The sequence below is a fragment of the Myodes glareolus genome, chromosome 3, assembly GCF_982192425.1.
Source record: "Myodes glareolus chromosome 3, mMyoGla1.1, whole genome shotgun sequence".
NCBI lineage: Eukaryota > Metazoa > Chordata > Mammalia > Rodentia > Cricetidae > Myodes > Myodes glareolus.
The window spans coordinates 12,698,511-12,713,769 of record NC_142028.1 but is presented as its reverse complement, the minus strand read 5'-3'; the positions used below and the strand labels follow the sequence as shown (position 1 = coordinate 12,713,769).

General features: G+C 39.9%; 1 protein-coding gene across 8 annotated transcripts in view; it reads left to right on the top strand.

The window, feature by feature from the left end:
• Pik3c2g (phosphatidylinositol-4-phosphate 3-kinase catalytic subunit type 2 gamma) overlaps positions 1–15,259 on the top strand; it is a 364,812-nt gene that overhangs the window by 330,237 nt on the left and 19,316 nt on the right. For all 8 annotated transcript variants that reach the window (XM_087904035.1, XM_087904037.1, XM_087904036.1 and 5 more), the window contains one exon: positions 4,026–4,120. In XM_087904035.1, the coding sequence (XP_087760161.1) occupies positions 4,026–4,120 (95 nt within the window). The remainder of the gene's footprint in view (positions 1–4,025; positions 4,121–15,259) is intronic.

The window sequence follows — 15,259 nt, the reverse complement described above, 5'->3', positions numbered from 1 at the left end:
AAACTAAAAGCTATTTTTGTAATATCTATATAAAAATATCCAAAAATACTTTGTGCAGAAAAGTAATATGCCATGATCTTTGTCAACAATGGAGAAGAGAAATGACATATTCCTTTGCTTTTATGGAACAATACATGTTAGGCATGGGAAGACCTTTTACTTCAAACTTTAAAAATCATTTGTCACCTTTAATCATGAGAATAACTTGTCTTCTGAAAAAAAACTTCAAAATATTACTTTTTATGAAAATAAGAAGTATTTGCTAATTTATGGTTTCAGGACAAAAACACTGGAGATCAATAATACCTTACCAGCATTGAGTAAGGAATCTAGCATGCCCTGTAAATTCCCACAGTGGCCAGAATCCCAGCATCCCTTTCTTCACATCCAGCTTTTCCCAAGTTTTCCTTCTCAAGCTCTTCATTTAAACTTTTTCTTTTATGTTTGTGGCTCTCATTTTTCCAGTTACAGCATGACGTTTATAAATATGGTCCTGGAGATCACTTAATCCTGCACTATGTTTTTTTTGTCCATTTATTTTTTAGATAGTATTTTAATTTATCTTTTGAAAAATTCATACATGCATGTAGTGTGCCTTAATCATATCCACCATCCACTTCCCCCTTTACTTCACCTGAGGCTTCCCTGGTACAACCAGCCTCTTCCCAGCTCCACGTCCTTTACTCTCACAACCTATTGATACCAATTAGTGGTCCCATACATGTATGGATATGGAGCAATACTGAGGGTTTGAGCAAACAACCAGTGGCCACACCCCTAAAAGACAAGTGACTCTCCCTCCTCCCCCAGTTGACAATAGTTCCTCAGCTGGAGATTGGGGCCTTGGGGGTCTCTCTCCCAACCATACTGGAATTTCAACTGACTCCATCTAATACAGATCTTATTCAGGTAAACACAGCTCCTGTGAGCATTTGGGACCCACCATTTTTGATCTGTCTGACTTTGGAGGAAGTGCCTCAGTTTCCACGTGTGTAAAGCAAAAGACACCAACTATGTAGTGGAATGCCTCCCATAGGCTGGCACATTCTCAAACTACTACTTGCCTATTTTAGCTGTTAAGAATTCATGGTGATGCAAATTTTTCTGGGGTTCTGAACTTCCCAATGCTATGATGCAATCTTTGGATAACAATCCCTCTGTAAAGTGTTAGGAGGCCCTGCCAGTCAGAGGTTGCAGTCTACAATGGCCTGGCAAGCTCTCTTCAAGCTTGGCAAAATGGAACAAAAAATTGTTGGCAAAATTCCCAGCAGAGAATTTCCTGTTCTCTCCCAGACCCTATTCAGAGAACGTCTCTAGGCCTGGATGCCTTTTCTCCATTGTGACCCTTGACACAGTTCCCTGCAAATGTTCTTCCCCTGCTACGTTATGGTAATTAGGTGATATGCTCTAGCTACTTTGATAGGGCCATGCTGCTACTAATCCAGCTATATGATAGGAGCATGCCATTTAATACAAATTAGGCGATTCCCCAATTACCATCCCAATTCTATATGTCTCCTATACTCTGGACTAAAGTTGAGCTGAGGCTATCTCCCAAAAGGCTATTCCCATCATGCTCACAGGCCAGACAAGGCCCATCCTGCCACTTCTGCCCCCTTTGCCCTGATGGGTGACCAAGGAACCAAGGAGAAAGAGGGGAGCCACACTAGTGTGCTAGCCAGAGGAGATCATCACTGTCAGTCAGAGCATACAGCAATCATACTTTTATTGTTCACACACTCCATCATTAATTTATGATAATTTCCTACCCTTAATTAAAACTTCACTCATTAAATACATTGGGTTTCTATTTAATAATTCCTTCTCTCCTTAATTCAAACATAATATTCATTGTGCATTAAAAAGTCATCAGTATTTTTAGCACCTTTATACCTAGTATTCACTAATATTTTTTATTATGAAATGTCACTTGCTTCAGTGCGAATCAACTTACAGTGTTCCTCAATCACTATAATGGGGATATTTAAGTGACTTTTAATGTATTTATGTAACAGATGTCCTCTTGCTTCACAGAAGCCCTCTTTTAAATATCAGTAATCCACGTTATTATCTATGAACTCAATTAATTGCTAATAAAGCTACTATCACCTACACATGATGAATAACCTGCTCTGGTAATCATGAATGAGGCACGCAGGAAGGACCTAGGCTGCTGGTGCAATCTCATCCTCCTGGAACGAACGAGAGCATTCGGAATAACCGTCAGAAAACAGAGAGCCGCAAGGCATCTGGAATTGAACACTGACATTTTTATTTTCAATAATTCTATATCCTCTAACTTTCTTTAGCATCTGTACACCAGAGACTAGCAGTGGGAATCATTAGACACACAATAATCTATGCTTAATCCTTGGATTAAAAAAAAAGCAGAACTTTTCAGTTTAAAAACTAAAGTCTTTATTTTATTGACATAATGATGTAGCTCAAGGTAAACAACTGAGGTTACCTTGTTATTGAACAAACACCTAATATGTGTGCTCTGAAGCAAATAGTAGATTCAGTCCTTTGGAGACACAGAAATAGGTGTGAGATAGATCTAAGTCGGCTGCACTACCTGTAAAATAACTGCAGGTGTGAACTGACACGGGTTGTGCCAAGAGTATTCAAAGCAAAGTAGACCCAGAAATATTTCACTTTTTGATGAAATTTTTTAGATTTTGGAAAAGGATAACAGTTCAACAACCAAAAAATGATGGTCAAGAGCATTTTAATGGAAGCAAATAAAATGAAAACTGAAGAATGTGGCAAATAATGTTTTAAGCACTAAATACGTGAGTTACAAAATAAAATAATAGTGGGGAATAAACTAAATTAATACACACCAGTACAAAGTGATTTTGGTGCCAGGCAAATTCCATGACCAGTGGATGGGTAAAGAGCCTCACCACCAAGCATGGTGCCCTGGGTTCAATCCCTGGAACCCACATAGCAGAAGAAGAGAATCAATTCCTGCACATTGTCCTCTGACCTCTGACCAGGTGCCACGGCATGCATTCACCCACCAACAAAAGAAAAATGAATTTTTAAAGTCAAAAAACACTTTGATCCAAAGATTGGTTTTATAAACACTGCTGTAGAATGCAGTAAGCACTGGAAACAAACAGATTTGAAGTCTGGGCTCTGCAGACCAGGCTGGCCTCAAACTCACAGAAATCCACCTGCCTCTGCCTCCCCAGGACTGGGATTAAAGGCGTGTGCCACCACCACCCGGCTGGGTCTAAATTAGTTTCTATGAGACCCCAGGACAGAGAGGGTAAATGCAAGGCAGGGTGGCTTCGAGCAGTTCCGAATGTCTTTACGTGCTCACCACACCACAAACCCCGGAATTTTATCGCTTATTCACCTAGCTACCCAGAAGTAGATCACTTGCCACAGAAAGCTGATTAGCTTAGTCATAGTGGAAGTCTGAGGTAGGAGAGCTGGGACAGATTTCTAAAGGCCACCAGGGAGCTGAAGAAATGTCACAGAAGGTATGAGCACTTACAGGTTTTCAGGGCACCTGAGTTTGGTTCCCAGCATCCATATCTGTAGCTCACAACAGCCTGTAACTTTCAGGACCAGGATATTTAATGCACTATAGGCACCTGCATTCATGTGTGATTGTGTGAGTGTGTGTGCATGCATGTGTGCACACACATACACATGCACACATACAGGCACACAATTTAAAATTTATCTTAAAGATCATTCATGTTCAGTTTCTGACCTCCAGTTTTTAATCAAGTCAGTGGCTAATGACAGAAACAACACAAAGGAACATGGAGGTCTTAACTTTAAATAGCTGTTTAAATAACGGGGCCAATCAAAGCTGGAATAGACTATGAGGAAGAGAGCTAAGTCACCTCTGACTAAGCATCCAGGGTCCTGAACTTTCTGAATATTTCAACATCATCTGAAGAAAGTTCCCTTCGCCTTCTTCTGCTGGTCCTGCTTCATCTTTAAAGGCTTCGTGGATTCTGTGCTGAGATGGTTCTGATTTAGCTAACACTCACTGTTTCTTTCAGGTGAGAAATATTCAGACAATAACCCAAAGGTACAGTTACTGATGACATACGAGGACTCGAAGCTCACCATCCTGGTGAAACACATGAAAAACATCGTAAGTTACTCCCATGTCCAAAGAGATCTGAAGCCCTCCATTGAGCAGCCATCTGCCTCCTCTGGGCCATTAGTGTCAACATTAGTAAAGGAAATGTGTAATGAGTCTGATTCTGTCCCGCCAGTCAGTTCCCAAGTAATGACACAGAGACTTATTATGAAAGTTCAGCTTAGGTGTGTTCCTAACTAGCTCTTAAAACTTAAAATACCCTGTATTTTGTAATCTGCATCTTCTACTCATTATACTTCTTACCTCATCTCCATTCTACTCTTCCTGCTTCCTCTGCCTCTGCCTGGTGACTCCGCCTTTCTTCTTCCCAGAGTTCTCTCTGTCCAGAAGTCCCACGTATTCCTCCTGCCTAGCTCTTGGTTGTTTAGCTTTTCATTAAACCAAGCACAGTGATAAGTCTTCACGCAGTCTAAAGGAATATTCTACAACAAAAATGAGTCTAACAGCCATGTTTAAATGAGGACCAAGCAGCCAACAGCATTGTTTTTTTTTTTCTCACTGTGAACATGATCTTTACAATCTCACAGGGAAAGTCGTCTAACGAACACGGGGCTATATTCCAAATTAAGGTCTAGGAAAACCCTGTGAATAGTCTCTGAGAAAGCAGGAATGGCTTGGGAGTAGAAACAAGCTGGTTTCCAAGAATTTCTGTGGCTCACCTGACTGAGGTCAGTGGAAGACCGACTCTCTCTGACTGCGTGTCACCCTAGCTCCTGTCTTCTGTCTCTGTGAAGCTAACAGCTTCTGGGGGTTTCTGCCCAAAAGCCTCACTGTATCTTTATTTTTACCTTCGCATTATGATCTTAGTCATCACCTTCTGTTGTCATTGTTTAGATGTATTTCCTTCTCGTCAAAGGAAAATGGGACTTTGTTATCTGGGGAGTTTTCTGGATGTCCTTGAAACAGCATTTTTGTATTTGTTTCCTTTTGTGTCAAACATTTCATCTTTGTTTCTTTCATTGTTGGCTGGCATCTTAGTTTTTTCTATTCAGTGACATTCTGTTATCCCAATGTTTCCGTGTGTGTGTGTGTGTGTGTGTGTGTGTGTGTGTTTGTGTTCACAAATACATGTGTGCAATCACGTTTGAAGGCTAAAAATCAGACATTTTGTTCTATCAATCTCCATCTTATTTTTTGAGACAGGTTCTCTCATTCAATCTGTAACTCACCAATTGGCTGGAGTGGCTGACCAGTGAACAAGAAGAAGCTATGCTCTGCCATTACAAAGTCCCTATTTGGAATCAGGGTGACAGAATCATGCTGCCTTATCATGATGCTTGGGACCTGAACTCAGGATCTCATGCTTCAGCTGCAGGCCATTTACCCACTGAGCCACCTTCCCAACCCTTCCCTGGTTGTTCTTGATGCTGCAGTCCTATTTCCTTGTCTGTACGTTGAGGAAGTAGGTAGTGATCCCACTCTTTGCAGTCTCCCTTTGTCAGGGAACATACATCAACACAGCAACTCTGTGTAGAATTCTCGGCAGATTTCCCATCGTGTTAAACAGAAGCGAGGTTTATTTGAATAGAAGTGCTTCAAGGCCATGATCCAGCTTCAAGGTGAGAGGTAGTGAATTAGGCAGAAATGATACAATACATGGAGATTTAAGTGTGATGGAAACTTAAAGGCAAGGTGAACCTTTCTGAGGCCTACAGAAGAGCTTCATTAAGAATTTAAATCAGAGAGATATAGAGAAAGAAAGATTACCACATAACAAAAGATGGTAATTCTCTGGGAGGCCAGAAAGCTTTCTGTGTCATGGGGCAAGTAAAAAGTGATCTCAGTGTGGGTATAGTGAACAGAAAGGAGAACTAAGCATCACTAGCTCCTCCAGGCTTGCCAGAGTCTGGTCAAACAGGCCCTGCACGTGACATGGCTGCCAGAGACAACTCATGACGTGCACTAAGCCAACTCAGTTGTGGCTCTATTCCTTGTGTACGTAAGTCCTTCAGGGTGTGTTTGGAAGGATCTGATGTAGCAATCTCCTCACCACATGACATGTGTCAGGTACATACTAAATTTAATCAATATTCAGTGAACAAGGAATTGGCATAATTTGCAGAGAATACATCCGTTAGGAGACTTCATGTTAGCTAGAGAGTCCAGGACGTTTCTCGCTAAATCTGTAGTGTTCACAGTTGTCAGGTTTTGAAATATCTGGACACATATTTTCAAGGTTTTATAGATGTTTTACTTATTGGAATAATTTTCAAAAAATGTAGCACAATCAATAGAGTCCTTGCCAAGGTTCAATCTCCAGCACTGCCTAAAGCAGGCGTGGCGACACACATCTGAAATCTTAGCACTTGGGAGACAGAGGCAGGGGTATTGGAAGTGTAAGGTCATCCCCTGTTAGGTAGCACATTTGGGGCCAACCTGATAAACTAAAAATATCTGTCTCAGAATGAAGTATTTGTCCTTCATTGTTTCGAGTAAGAAAACTGTTGTAAATCAGAGTAGCAGTTGTCCAAACATTTTTACATTTGGAACATGATGATTTAGTCAAATATTATTTATGGCTACATTATGTGTTCATGGCTCTTGATCATCTATATCATCATGTGACAAAAAGAATAGTAAGAAATATTGCTAAGTCTAAAGACTTTATATAAATTTGTTGTCTACTTTTTAGCCATGAAAACAGTCCCCTTGGAAATGACCTATTTGTTTCAGTAATGTTTTCATTACTAAAAACAATTTAGAAAAAAGCCTGTTGAAATTGCTTTCAGATCTGGCATGCAAATCTCACAGTGAGCTGGGTGATTTTTTTTTCAATGGCCATGCCTAATTTTTGATCAAAAACAATATTAACTAAGTTGGTCACCCATTCCATCCAGCCGATGAATTTCAAAATTACATTTGGCAGTTTCAAAAAAAAAATGCTTTTTACACTCACGAAGTCAAGCCTACCAACAAGGCCATTCAAAGCCAGTGCAACGAATGAAGAATGTGTGGTGTAGAAGGTTCTTCTGTTTATGTGTTGTTTTCATTGGTTGAATAAAGGAACTGCCTTGGCCTTTTGATAGGGCAGAACTCAGGTAGACAGGGAAGACAGAACAGAATTCTGGGAAGAAGGGCAGAGTGGCAGATGCTGTGAATCTCCTACCTGAGATAGATGTAGGTTAGAATCTTGCCAGTAAGCCACAGTCACGAGGTGATACACAGATTTAATAGAAATGGGTTAATCAAGATGTGAGAGTTAGCCAATAAGAGGCTAAAGCTAATCGGCCAGGCAGTGATTTAATCAATACAATTTCTGTGTGATTATTTTGGGGGTTAAGCTAGCTTGGCAGCCAGGATGAAAAGCAGGCCCTCTCTCCTTGTAACAAATGGGTGGTAAGCACAAGAACAAGATACGGAGAAAAGGTGAGTAAAGAGCCAATGATCACAAAGTCCCCCTGAGGGTTCAAAGGGGCATGGCTGTGTAATGTCAGTGCCCACAGAACATTATTAATACTGGCCCAGTGCTCTCTCTCCATCTACTTCCTGCCTCTTCCTTTAGTCTTTCTTGTTTGTTTTGCTTCGTTTGCTCTGTTTTGAGGTAGATTCTCACTACATAACCAAGGCTGGCATGGAACTCACTATGTACCCTCAAGCTGGCAGTGACCCTCCTGCCTCAGCCTCCAGAGCACTAAGGTTACACAGTCATCCATCATGGTGATTCTGGGTTTTCTCCTTCCCAGTCTACTGACATGGAGAAAGTCAGAACTCCAAGTTTCAGTTCTAGATCTCTTCTCTTTCTCCACCTCTAGCTTCACAACTTCCAATTCTTGCCATTTTCTTTACAACCACTTCTCATTGCTCTCCCCAAATCCAGAGCTGGTTAGAAGGCTTCTCAAAATTCCATAGGCATCTCAAACTCAGTACGCTCCAAATCCAGCTTTTGGTGGCTACCTTCTAAGCACAAGTCCCATCTTGTCCATCACCACTTCACTCTCTGCCTTCAAGTGACCCATGCTGAAGCTTTTGGTCATCCGATTCCAGTCCTCTTACAAGATACATCTATCCTATCTGGAGATTCTATTTGAAGCATAGCTCAGACTTTCCCATCTGCATTGCTTCAGATCACCATCATTCCCCACCTACATCATCACTGCAGCATTTTAAAGTTGTTTGCTTCTGCCCCTGTTGCTTTTCATCTGTGCTGAATTTAGTAGCTACAATACTGTTGTAGGAAGAAAGGCCCTTTTCCTGCCACTTCTTTATTCATAGTCCTTTAAAGTCTCATCTGACGAACAATGAAATCCAAACACCTAACGTCATCCAAAGTTGTGCACATCTGGTTCCCTTGACAGGCTCAACCTCGGCTCTGACCTCAATCTCTCCATCAATCCCAGCCTCAATGTCTTCTTACTCTGCCTAGAATATGAAGGCATGTTTCTGCCCCAAGACCTTTGTACCTACTGATGGCCCAGTCATACATGTCAGACATGTCATTGTCATCTCTTCAATGAGTCTTCTGTCATATGAAAGACAGCCCTCCAATCCTCTCTAGTTGTCGCTTCAAATCTGTCTAATACTATTTTCAAAGAGCAGATCATTTCTCATATAGACAACTGAGAGCTAGGATTCTTTTCAAATTTGAAAGTCAACCCAAAAGTTCTCTGCATGTTTCAGACATTATTTTAAGAGTGTGTGTGTGTGTGTGTGTGTGTGTGTGTGTGTGTGTGTTTAGATGCATATGAGTGCAGGTGTTGATGGAGGCCAGAAGCATCTGATGTCCTGGAGCTCGTGATACAGGAGGTAGTGGATTGCTCAGTGTGGGTGCTGAGAACAGGAGCAGTATACACTCTTAACTGCTAAGCCGTCTCTGCTGTGCTGCCCTCAGAGTGTTGCTAAACAATTATTTCTCCCACTTATCTGAAAAGAGGTTGCATTTTAATATGGAGGACATAAAAATATCTACAAATTCTTAAATTATTTCCTTTGCCTAGTTCCAGTTCTAATTGTTATTTAATTTTAAATCCTTCAATGTGTTCACATACCAAAGTAATCAGACTCCAGAAGTTGCGCTTGATTTTATATTAATATTAAAATGAGTTATTATGCCCAAACTCCTATTGTATTATATTAATTCTGATGAAAGGAATTGTTTATCTTATATTAAATCTTCAAAGCTTTGTTCTAGGAATTCCTTTCCTTCTATGAGAACACCAGCTCAAACAAAACTGCTTTAAAAAAATCCTTTCCCGTTCAAAGAAGCCTAATTTGAGTTACTCTAGTGATCACAGCTGACAAATGGCTGCAGTTATACAGAAGCATGGTCAAGACATCTAACAGTATTTCAGCTTGTATGGCAAAGAAACTTTTATCATCATTCGGACTTGAAATATTTTGTAAAACTCCAGGGCTCTTCCAGGTTCCCCATTTTAGATACTCTTACTGTTTCTGCAGGGTTCCCCTGTGCATATCCTCCTGAGTTCACAGTCCCCTCTAGGGTGCACAGTGTCTCCTCTTTCTTTGTCTCCCTTTGACACAATTTGAATATTCTCAGGCTCTCGAAGTTACCACTAGAATGAGCCAGTGGTTCTAAATCTCCCCATTATGTCTCTCTGTCACATCAAGTCAGTAGTTATTTTGAATGAGCTGCAAGTGATGTCCCAACACACAGGAGTTGCCTGGCTGGGCAGTGATCTCAGAGGACACAAGATAGGAGGAAACACTTGCTTGTGAAGGAAAGATAAAACAGAGTCAGCCTCTCAAAAACAAGTCCATGTGTTTCCAGTTCACAAAAGACATTTCGCTTTGTTCATGTGCTTGTTGGTCATTTGTACTTCTTTGTTTGAAAAGTGTCTCTTTCATTCATTTGCCAGTTTTATTGTTTGAAGTAGGCATTTTTGGTTTTTCAGTTTTTTAGTTTGGATATTAATTTCCGGTCAAATGAGAACTTTGCTAAGATTCTTTCCTAGTTTACAATCTGTATTTTCTACTTGTTGCTTTCGCTGTGCCAAAGCTTTTAAATGCAATGCAATCCCATTTGGAAATCTTTTCCATTATTTTCTTAGCTATTGCTGATCCATTTAGAAAGTCGTTGCTTATGCCTGGATCTTGGAGTGTTCCTCCTGTATTCAGCTCGTGGTTCAGCATTTTAGGTCTGCCATTGCGTCTGTTACATAGTTTGAACTGATTTTTGTTTGGGATGAGAGATAATCTAGTTTCAGTCTTTAATTTTCTTTCATTTGTATGAGTGTTTTTACCTGTATATGTGTGTGTGTGTGTGTGTGTGTGTGTGTGTGTGTGTGTGTGTACCATGCATATACGTGTCTATAGAGGTAAGACAGGGGCAATAAAATAATAAAATTTCTTGGAACTGGAGGGACAGACTATTGTGAGCCATCATGTATGTGCTGGGAATCAAACCCAGACCCTTTGCAACAGCAGCTAGTGTACTTAACCACTGTCTTTCTAGCCCCTAGTTCCATTCTTCTTTATATGTAAGTACTATTTTCCCAATACCACTTGTTAAAAAATCTGGTTTTTGCCTATTTTTTATTATTATTTTAAATTCTCTCTCTCTCTCTCTCTCTCTCTCTCTCTCTCTCTCTGTGTGTGTGTGTGTGTGTGTGTGTGTGTGTGTATGTGTGTGTGTGTGTGTACGCGTGCACACTTGAGTTCAGGTGTCTGCAGGAGCCAGAAGAGAGTGTCAGATTACCTGGAGCTAGAGTTACAGGCAGTTGTGAACCTCCTGACATGGGTTCTGGAAACTGAGCAAGGGTCCTCTGAAAGAGCAGCAAGCACTTTTAATTGCTGAGTTATCTCTTCAATACCCAGATTTTTCCTATATTTTTAATAGTTTTATCAAAGCCAGATAGCTGTAGCTGTGAGGGTTTCTTTTTCCTGTGCCCTAACTAACCTGCTGTTTTCTTGTCACCATGGTTCTGTAGTACAGTTTGACGTCAGCCACTGGGATGCCTCCTGCACTTCTCTTTCTGCTAAGGATTGTTTGGCAACTCTAGGCCTTTGTGCTTTCATTGAAATGTTAACATGGGATAGAGGGTATTTGCAAAGAATGTCGTTGGAATTTTCCTGGAGAATCCATTGAATTTGTACCACACTTGATATTATGGGCATTCGCTTAATGTTGATGGGCTGTTTGCCTAACCATTTAGGACCTTTCAAGATCTTCCTTCTTAGAAACCATTATTAACATCTTCTGTTGAGTTTATACCTAAGTGTTATGTTTTTGCTACATTCTATGAATAGAATGATTTTTCTTGACTTCTTTTCAGTGAGTTTTTTGCCACATAGAAAATCTATAAGTTTGTAAGTTTGATTTTTATACACTGCTGCTTTGATGAGTGTATTTGTAGTCCTTAATGATGACCAATTATTTTTCAAAGAAATCAATCCTACATTTTTCTATAAATTTATTACCATTAATCTCCTTTTAATATCAACAGCTTTAATCTTTGTTTTCATTTTTTATTTTGTTGCCAGGTGTCTATAAGACTTCGCTGTCCATATGTTCTCAAAATTTCCTTTGAAATGCACTTTCTAATATCTTGTCTTAACGGCCTTCCAATATTTAGGTTTCTGACTGAAGCTAATCTCCTACTTTAATATATTGTGACTTCAAAGATAATAGGAAGTTCACCCTAAATTTAAATCATTACTTTTAATCTTTCTCTGAATTCCATTTATACATTTCTAACTATCTGAAGGGCATTTATATTTTGATAACTTTTCATATCAAAAATTCCAAATTATTCCTCTATTTTCCACAGAGAACTTTTCTAACTCTGGAACTACTTGTTGCTTAGAGTTTCTGTGTCCCCCTCACATAATGACTGACTAAAACTTCACTATAACTTATATTCTGTATTTCAGTTCTTTTATTCTTATATATAATTATCAACAAATCCATTCAGTTTCCTTTCCTGTCTATTATTCTTAATATGCTATTCAATATTTTCTATTCATCTGTGAATTATTTATTAGTTGCTATGATATTCTTTTCCTTGTTTCAGTAATTCAGACAGGTCCTACCTTTTAACACTGTCACATGACAATGTCATCTACAAAACTCACACTCAAGACACTGTAGAATCAAGTTGCAAAGGAAAACACTAAAGGTTCACATTCATAGCTTTCTTGGGGTTCTGCAACCACAGGGAATAAATAACACAAGCCACAGAGGAAATAGAATAGAAAAATGTTGCAGACTTATTCACAAGCAAATACTTAAAGACAATAAGTCCAATTTTAAATTTGTCAAACATTCTTAAAGGCATTTAATTTATCTATCACTGTATTTAGGGTGTCCACACATGTATTTAATAACTCAGTTGCAAGTGTTTTAAAAATATCCCCATTTTCAGTATGTTAAAGGACTCTTCACTAATAACAAACACTAAAATGCTGCATGGGAGCTCGTGTACACTCTGAGTTAAAACTCAAATCCAAAACCAATGGGTCTTCATTTTGTCTAACACCTCAGCTGCTTTCACCCAAGTTCCTCGGGGTATTGAGTGCTGCATTCTTCTTTGAACCTTTTGCACTGTTTTCTTCAGGAGAGACTATTCTCCTCACATATTTTTTCAAATACTGAAACCAAATGCAGAAGAACAGAGGACATTTTTAAACAGTGAGAGTAAAGGAAAGCACCCAGGAAAGATGACGTAGTGTAGTAAGAAACAGAGAAGTTGGACGGCAGCACAGGCTTCTCCAAGTGTCCAACAACGGAGTCCTCAACTTGGGCTTTTGTGAGCAAAGATAGTATCTTCAAAGACATGGGAAAAGAAACACACACACACACACACACACACAGAGAGAGAGAGAGAGAGAGAGAGAGAGAGAGAGAGAGAGAGAGAGAGAGAGAGACCCAAGCAGGCAAACTGCAAACAAATGAAAAAGCTACTGTTTTGTGTCTTCCAAGTTTCCTAATGAAAACTAAAGCAATACCCTGAAAGAATTTGTCCTTTCTAGCAGAGGTAGCTGCAGCTGCAGTTTTCCTTCTGAGCACCCCTTTATCTGTAGCCTCCAAATGTTGGTATGTTGTTTTCTATTGTCCTTCAGTTTAAAATTATTTTAATGGATTCCATCTTTGCTTATTTGAATATGCATTGTTTTGTTACCAACTGTTTAGAAAGCTGTCAGAGGCAGGGCTGTCTGTAAAACCTACTTTAATTCCACTGTGGTCCCAAGTCAGAGAGCTGAGGGAAAGGGGGAGGCAAAGACACCCACCTTTTTCCAGAAACTGATTGGGAATCAAATCCATCAATACAACTTAGAAAGTTAAATTTAATTACAGAGATGATAGCTGTTCCTAAGGACATCTTAAATAATGATGTTAAAAACAACAAACTAGGGCCTGGGCCTGTAGCTCAGTGTGTGCTGAGGCTAGTTAAGTGTTTTCTCAGTTTGTACCAAAACCGTGGTCTCGGCCTCATACCAGGTGGTAAAATCTTAGAATACCAGCAAGAGGACGGGAGAATTGAGAGGATTCGAAGGCAACTCAAGGACACAGTTCTCATGATCCGAGTCTCTCTAGATTGACTGAGAGCACTCAGTGTAGCTTGTCAAATGCTCCAAGTGTGGCTGTAAAGAATGTGCACTGCCACTGCTTGGTGAGGAGCTTGGTAAATGTCAGTTAGGTCATGCTGGTTAATTATCACATTTCTCAAGCCTTAGACTGTCCTAGTGATTTTGTATGCATTAGTTCTATGAGTTACTAAGAGACGGGTGTTAAAATTTCCAAATACAATCATGGACACACATAATCCTTCATGAACATTTGAATTAAATTCTCTAGATTACTGGCATTTATCATTGTTCCTGATAGCACTTTCTACTTTCATCCTTGGCTGGGTTGTGATAAAGATGGCTCAGTTTTCTCTTGAGTAATACTAATGCATCTTTTCTACCCTTTGACTTTTCTATGCATCTTTGTTTTTCTTGTTTTCCTTCATTGTTTTGTATTGACAGAGGTTTCTGTTCGGCCTAGTCCCACAGTCATTCAGTTCCAAAGAAATACACAGGGGTCTACATTAATCATAAACTGGTTGGCCTATTAGCTCAGGCTTCTTATTAACTAATTCTTACATCTTAACCCATAAATCTTGTCTGTGTTAGCCACGAGGCGTGGTACCTCTCATCAGCCAGGTGTTCTCATCTGTGTCCTCTACATCTGGGTGAATGAATGCAGACTGACTCTTTCTTCTTCCCAAATTCTCTTGTTAACATTGCCCCGCCTCTGCTTCCTGCCTGGTCGCCCCACCTATACTTTCTGCCTGGCTACTGGCCAATCAGTGTTTTATTAAAATAATACAAGTAACAGGATAAAAGACCATTGTCCCACAGAGGTTTTGTGGGTAGGATCTCACTATGTAGACTGGGCTGGTTGTCATGTGGGTGCACAGGTGTGGGCACATAGATATGTGCACATGTAGAGGCCAAGTGTTGGTGTTTGGTGTCTTTCTCTGCTGTTCTCCATCTTTTCTGAGACAGAGTTTCACTGAATTTGGGGATTGTCCCTTCAGCTAAACTTCCTAGCTAATGATTCCCCCTGAATTCATTGGTTTTCAGAAGCAATGCGATTGGTATGTATTAGGTCAAAAAAGGTCTTTAATCTGTCAGAGTTTGACTTCTGTGAGCTGTCAAAGACATTAAAGGTAAAATATTTTTAAAATGCAATTGTCCTTCGCTTGCAAGAAACCCCTGAAAATCCTACTTCCCTTATATTGAGTGATATAGGTTTTCTGGTAACTCACACAGAAAATGGTATAGTTTGCTTATAATGCTGACTGTAGTATGTTATGTAATTTAGGTAAGAATCATTTAGGTAAAAATGTGTTTTTAGTATACGCACAATTTAAAATTTAATTTTTATCTGTTGTTGGTTGCATACAAGCTGAAACCGCAGGATCCACAGATGTAGAAGTCTGGCTGACGACTGAAATACTGTGTGGGTTTGTGTGTGTGTGTGTGTGTGTGCGCGCGCGCATGAATGGGTGCACACTGCTGAGGTGATAGCAGCAATGAGTTGCTTCTGTCCTTGAAGATGCTGGAGAGATGCAAGCAGTTAAGAGAACAGCTTGTGCAGCTCTTGCAAAAGACCAGAGTTTGTTTCCCAGAAACCACTTGGAGTGACTCACAACTGCCTGTAACTCCAGCTGCAGGGATTCTCTGACT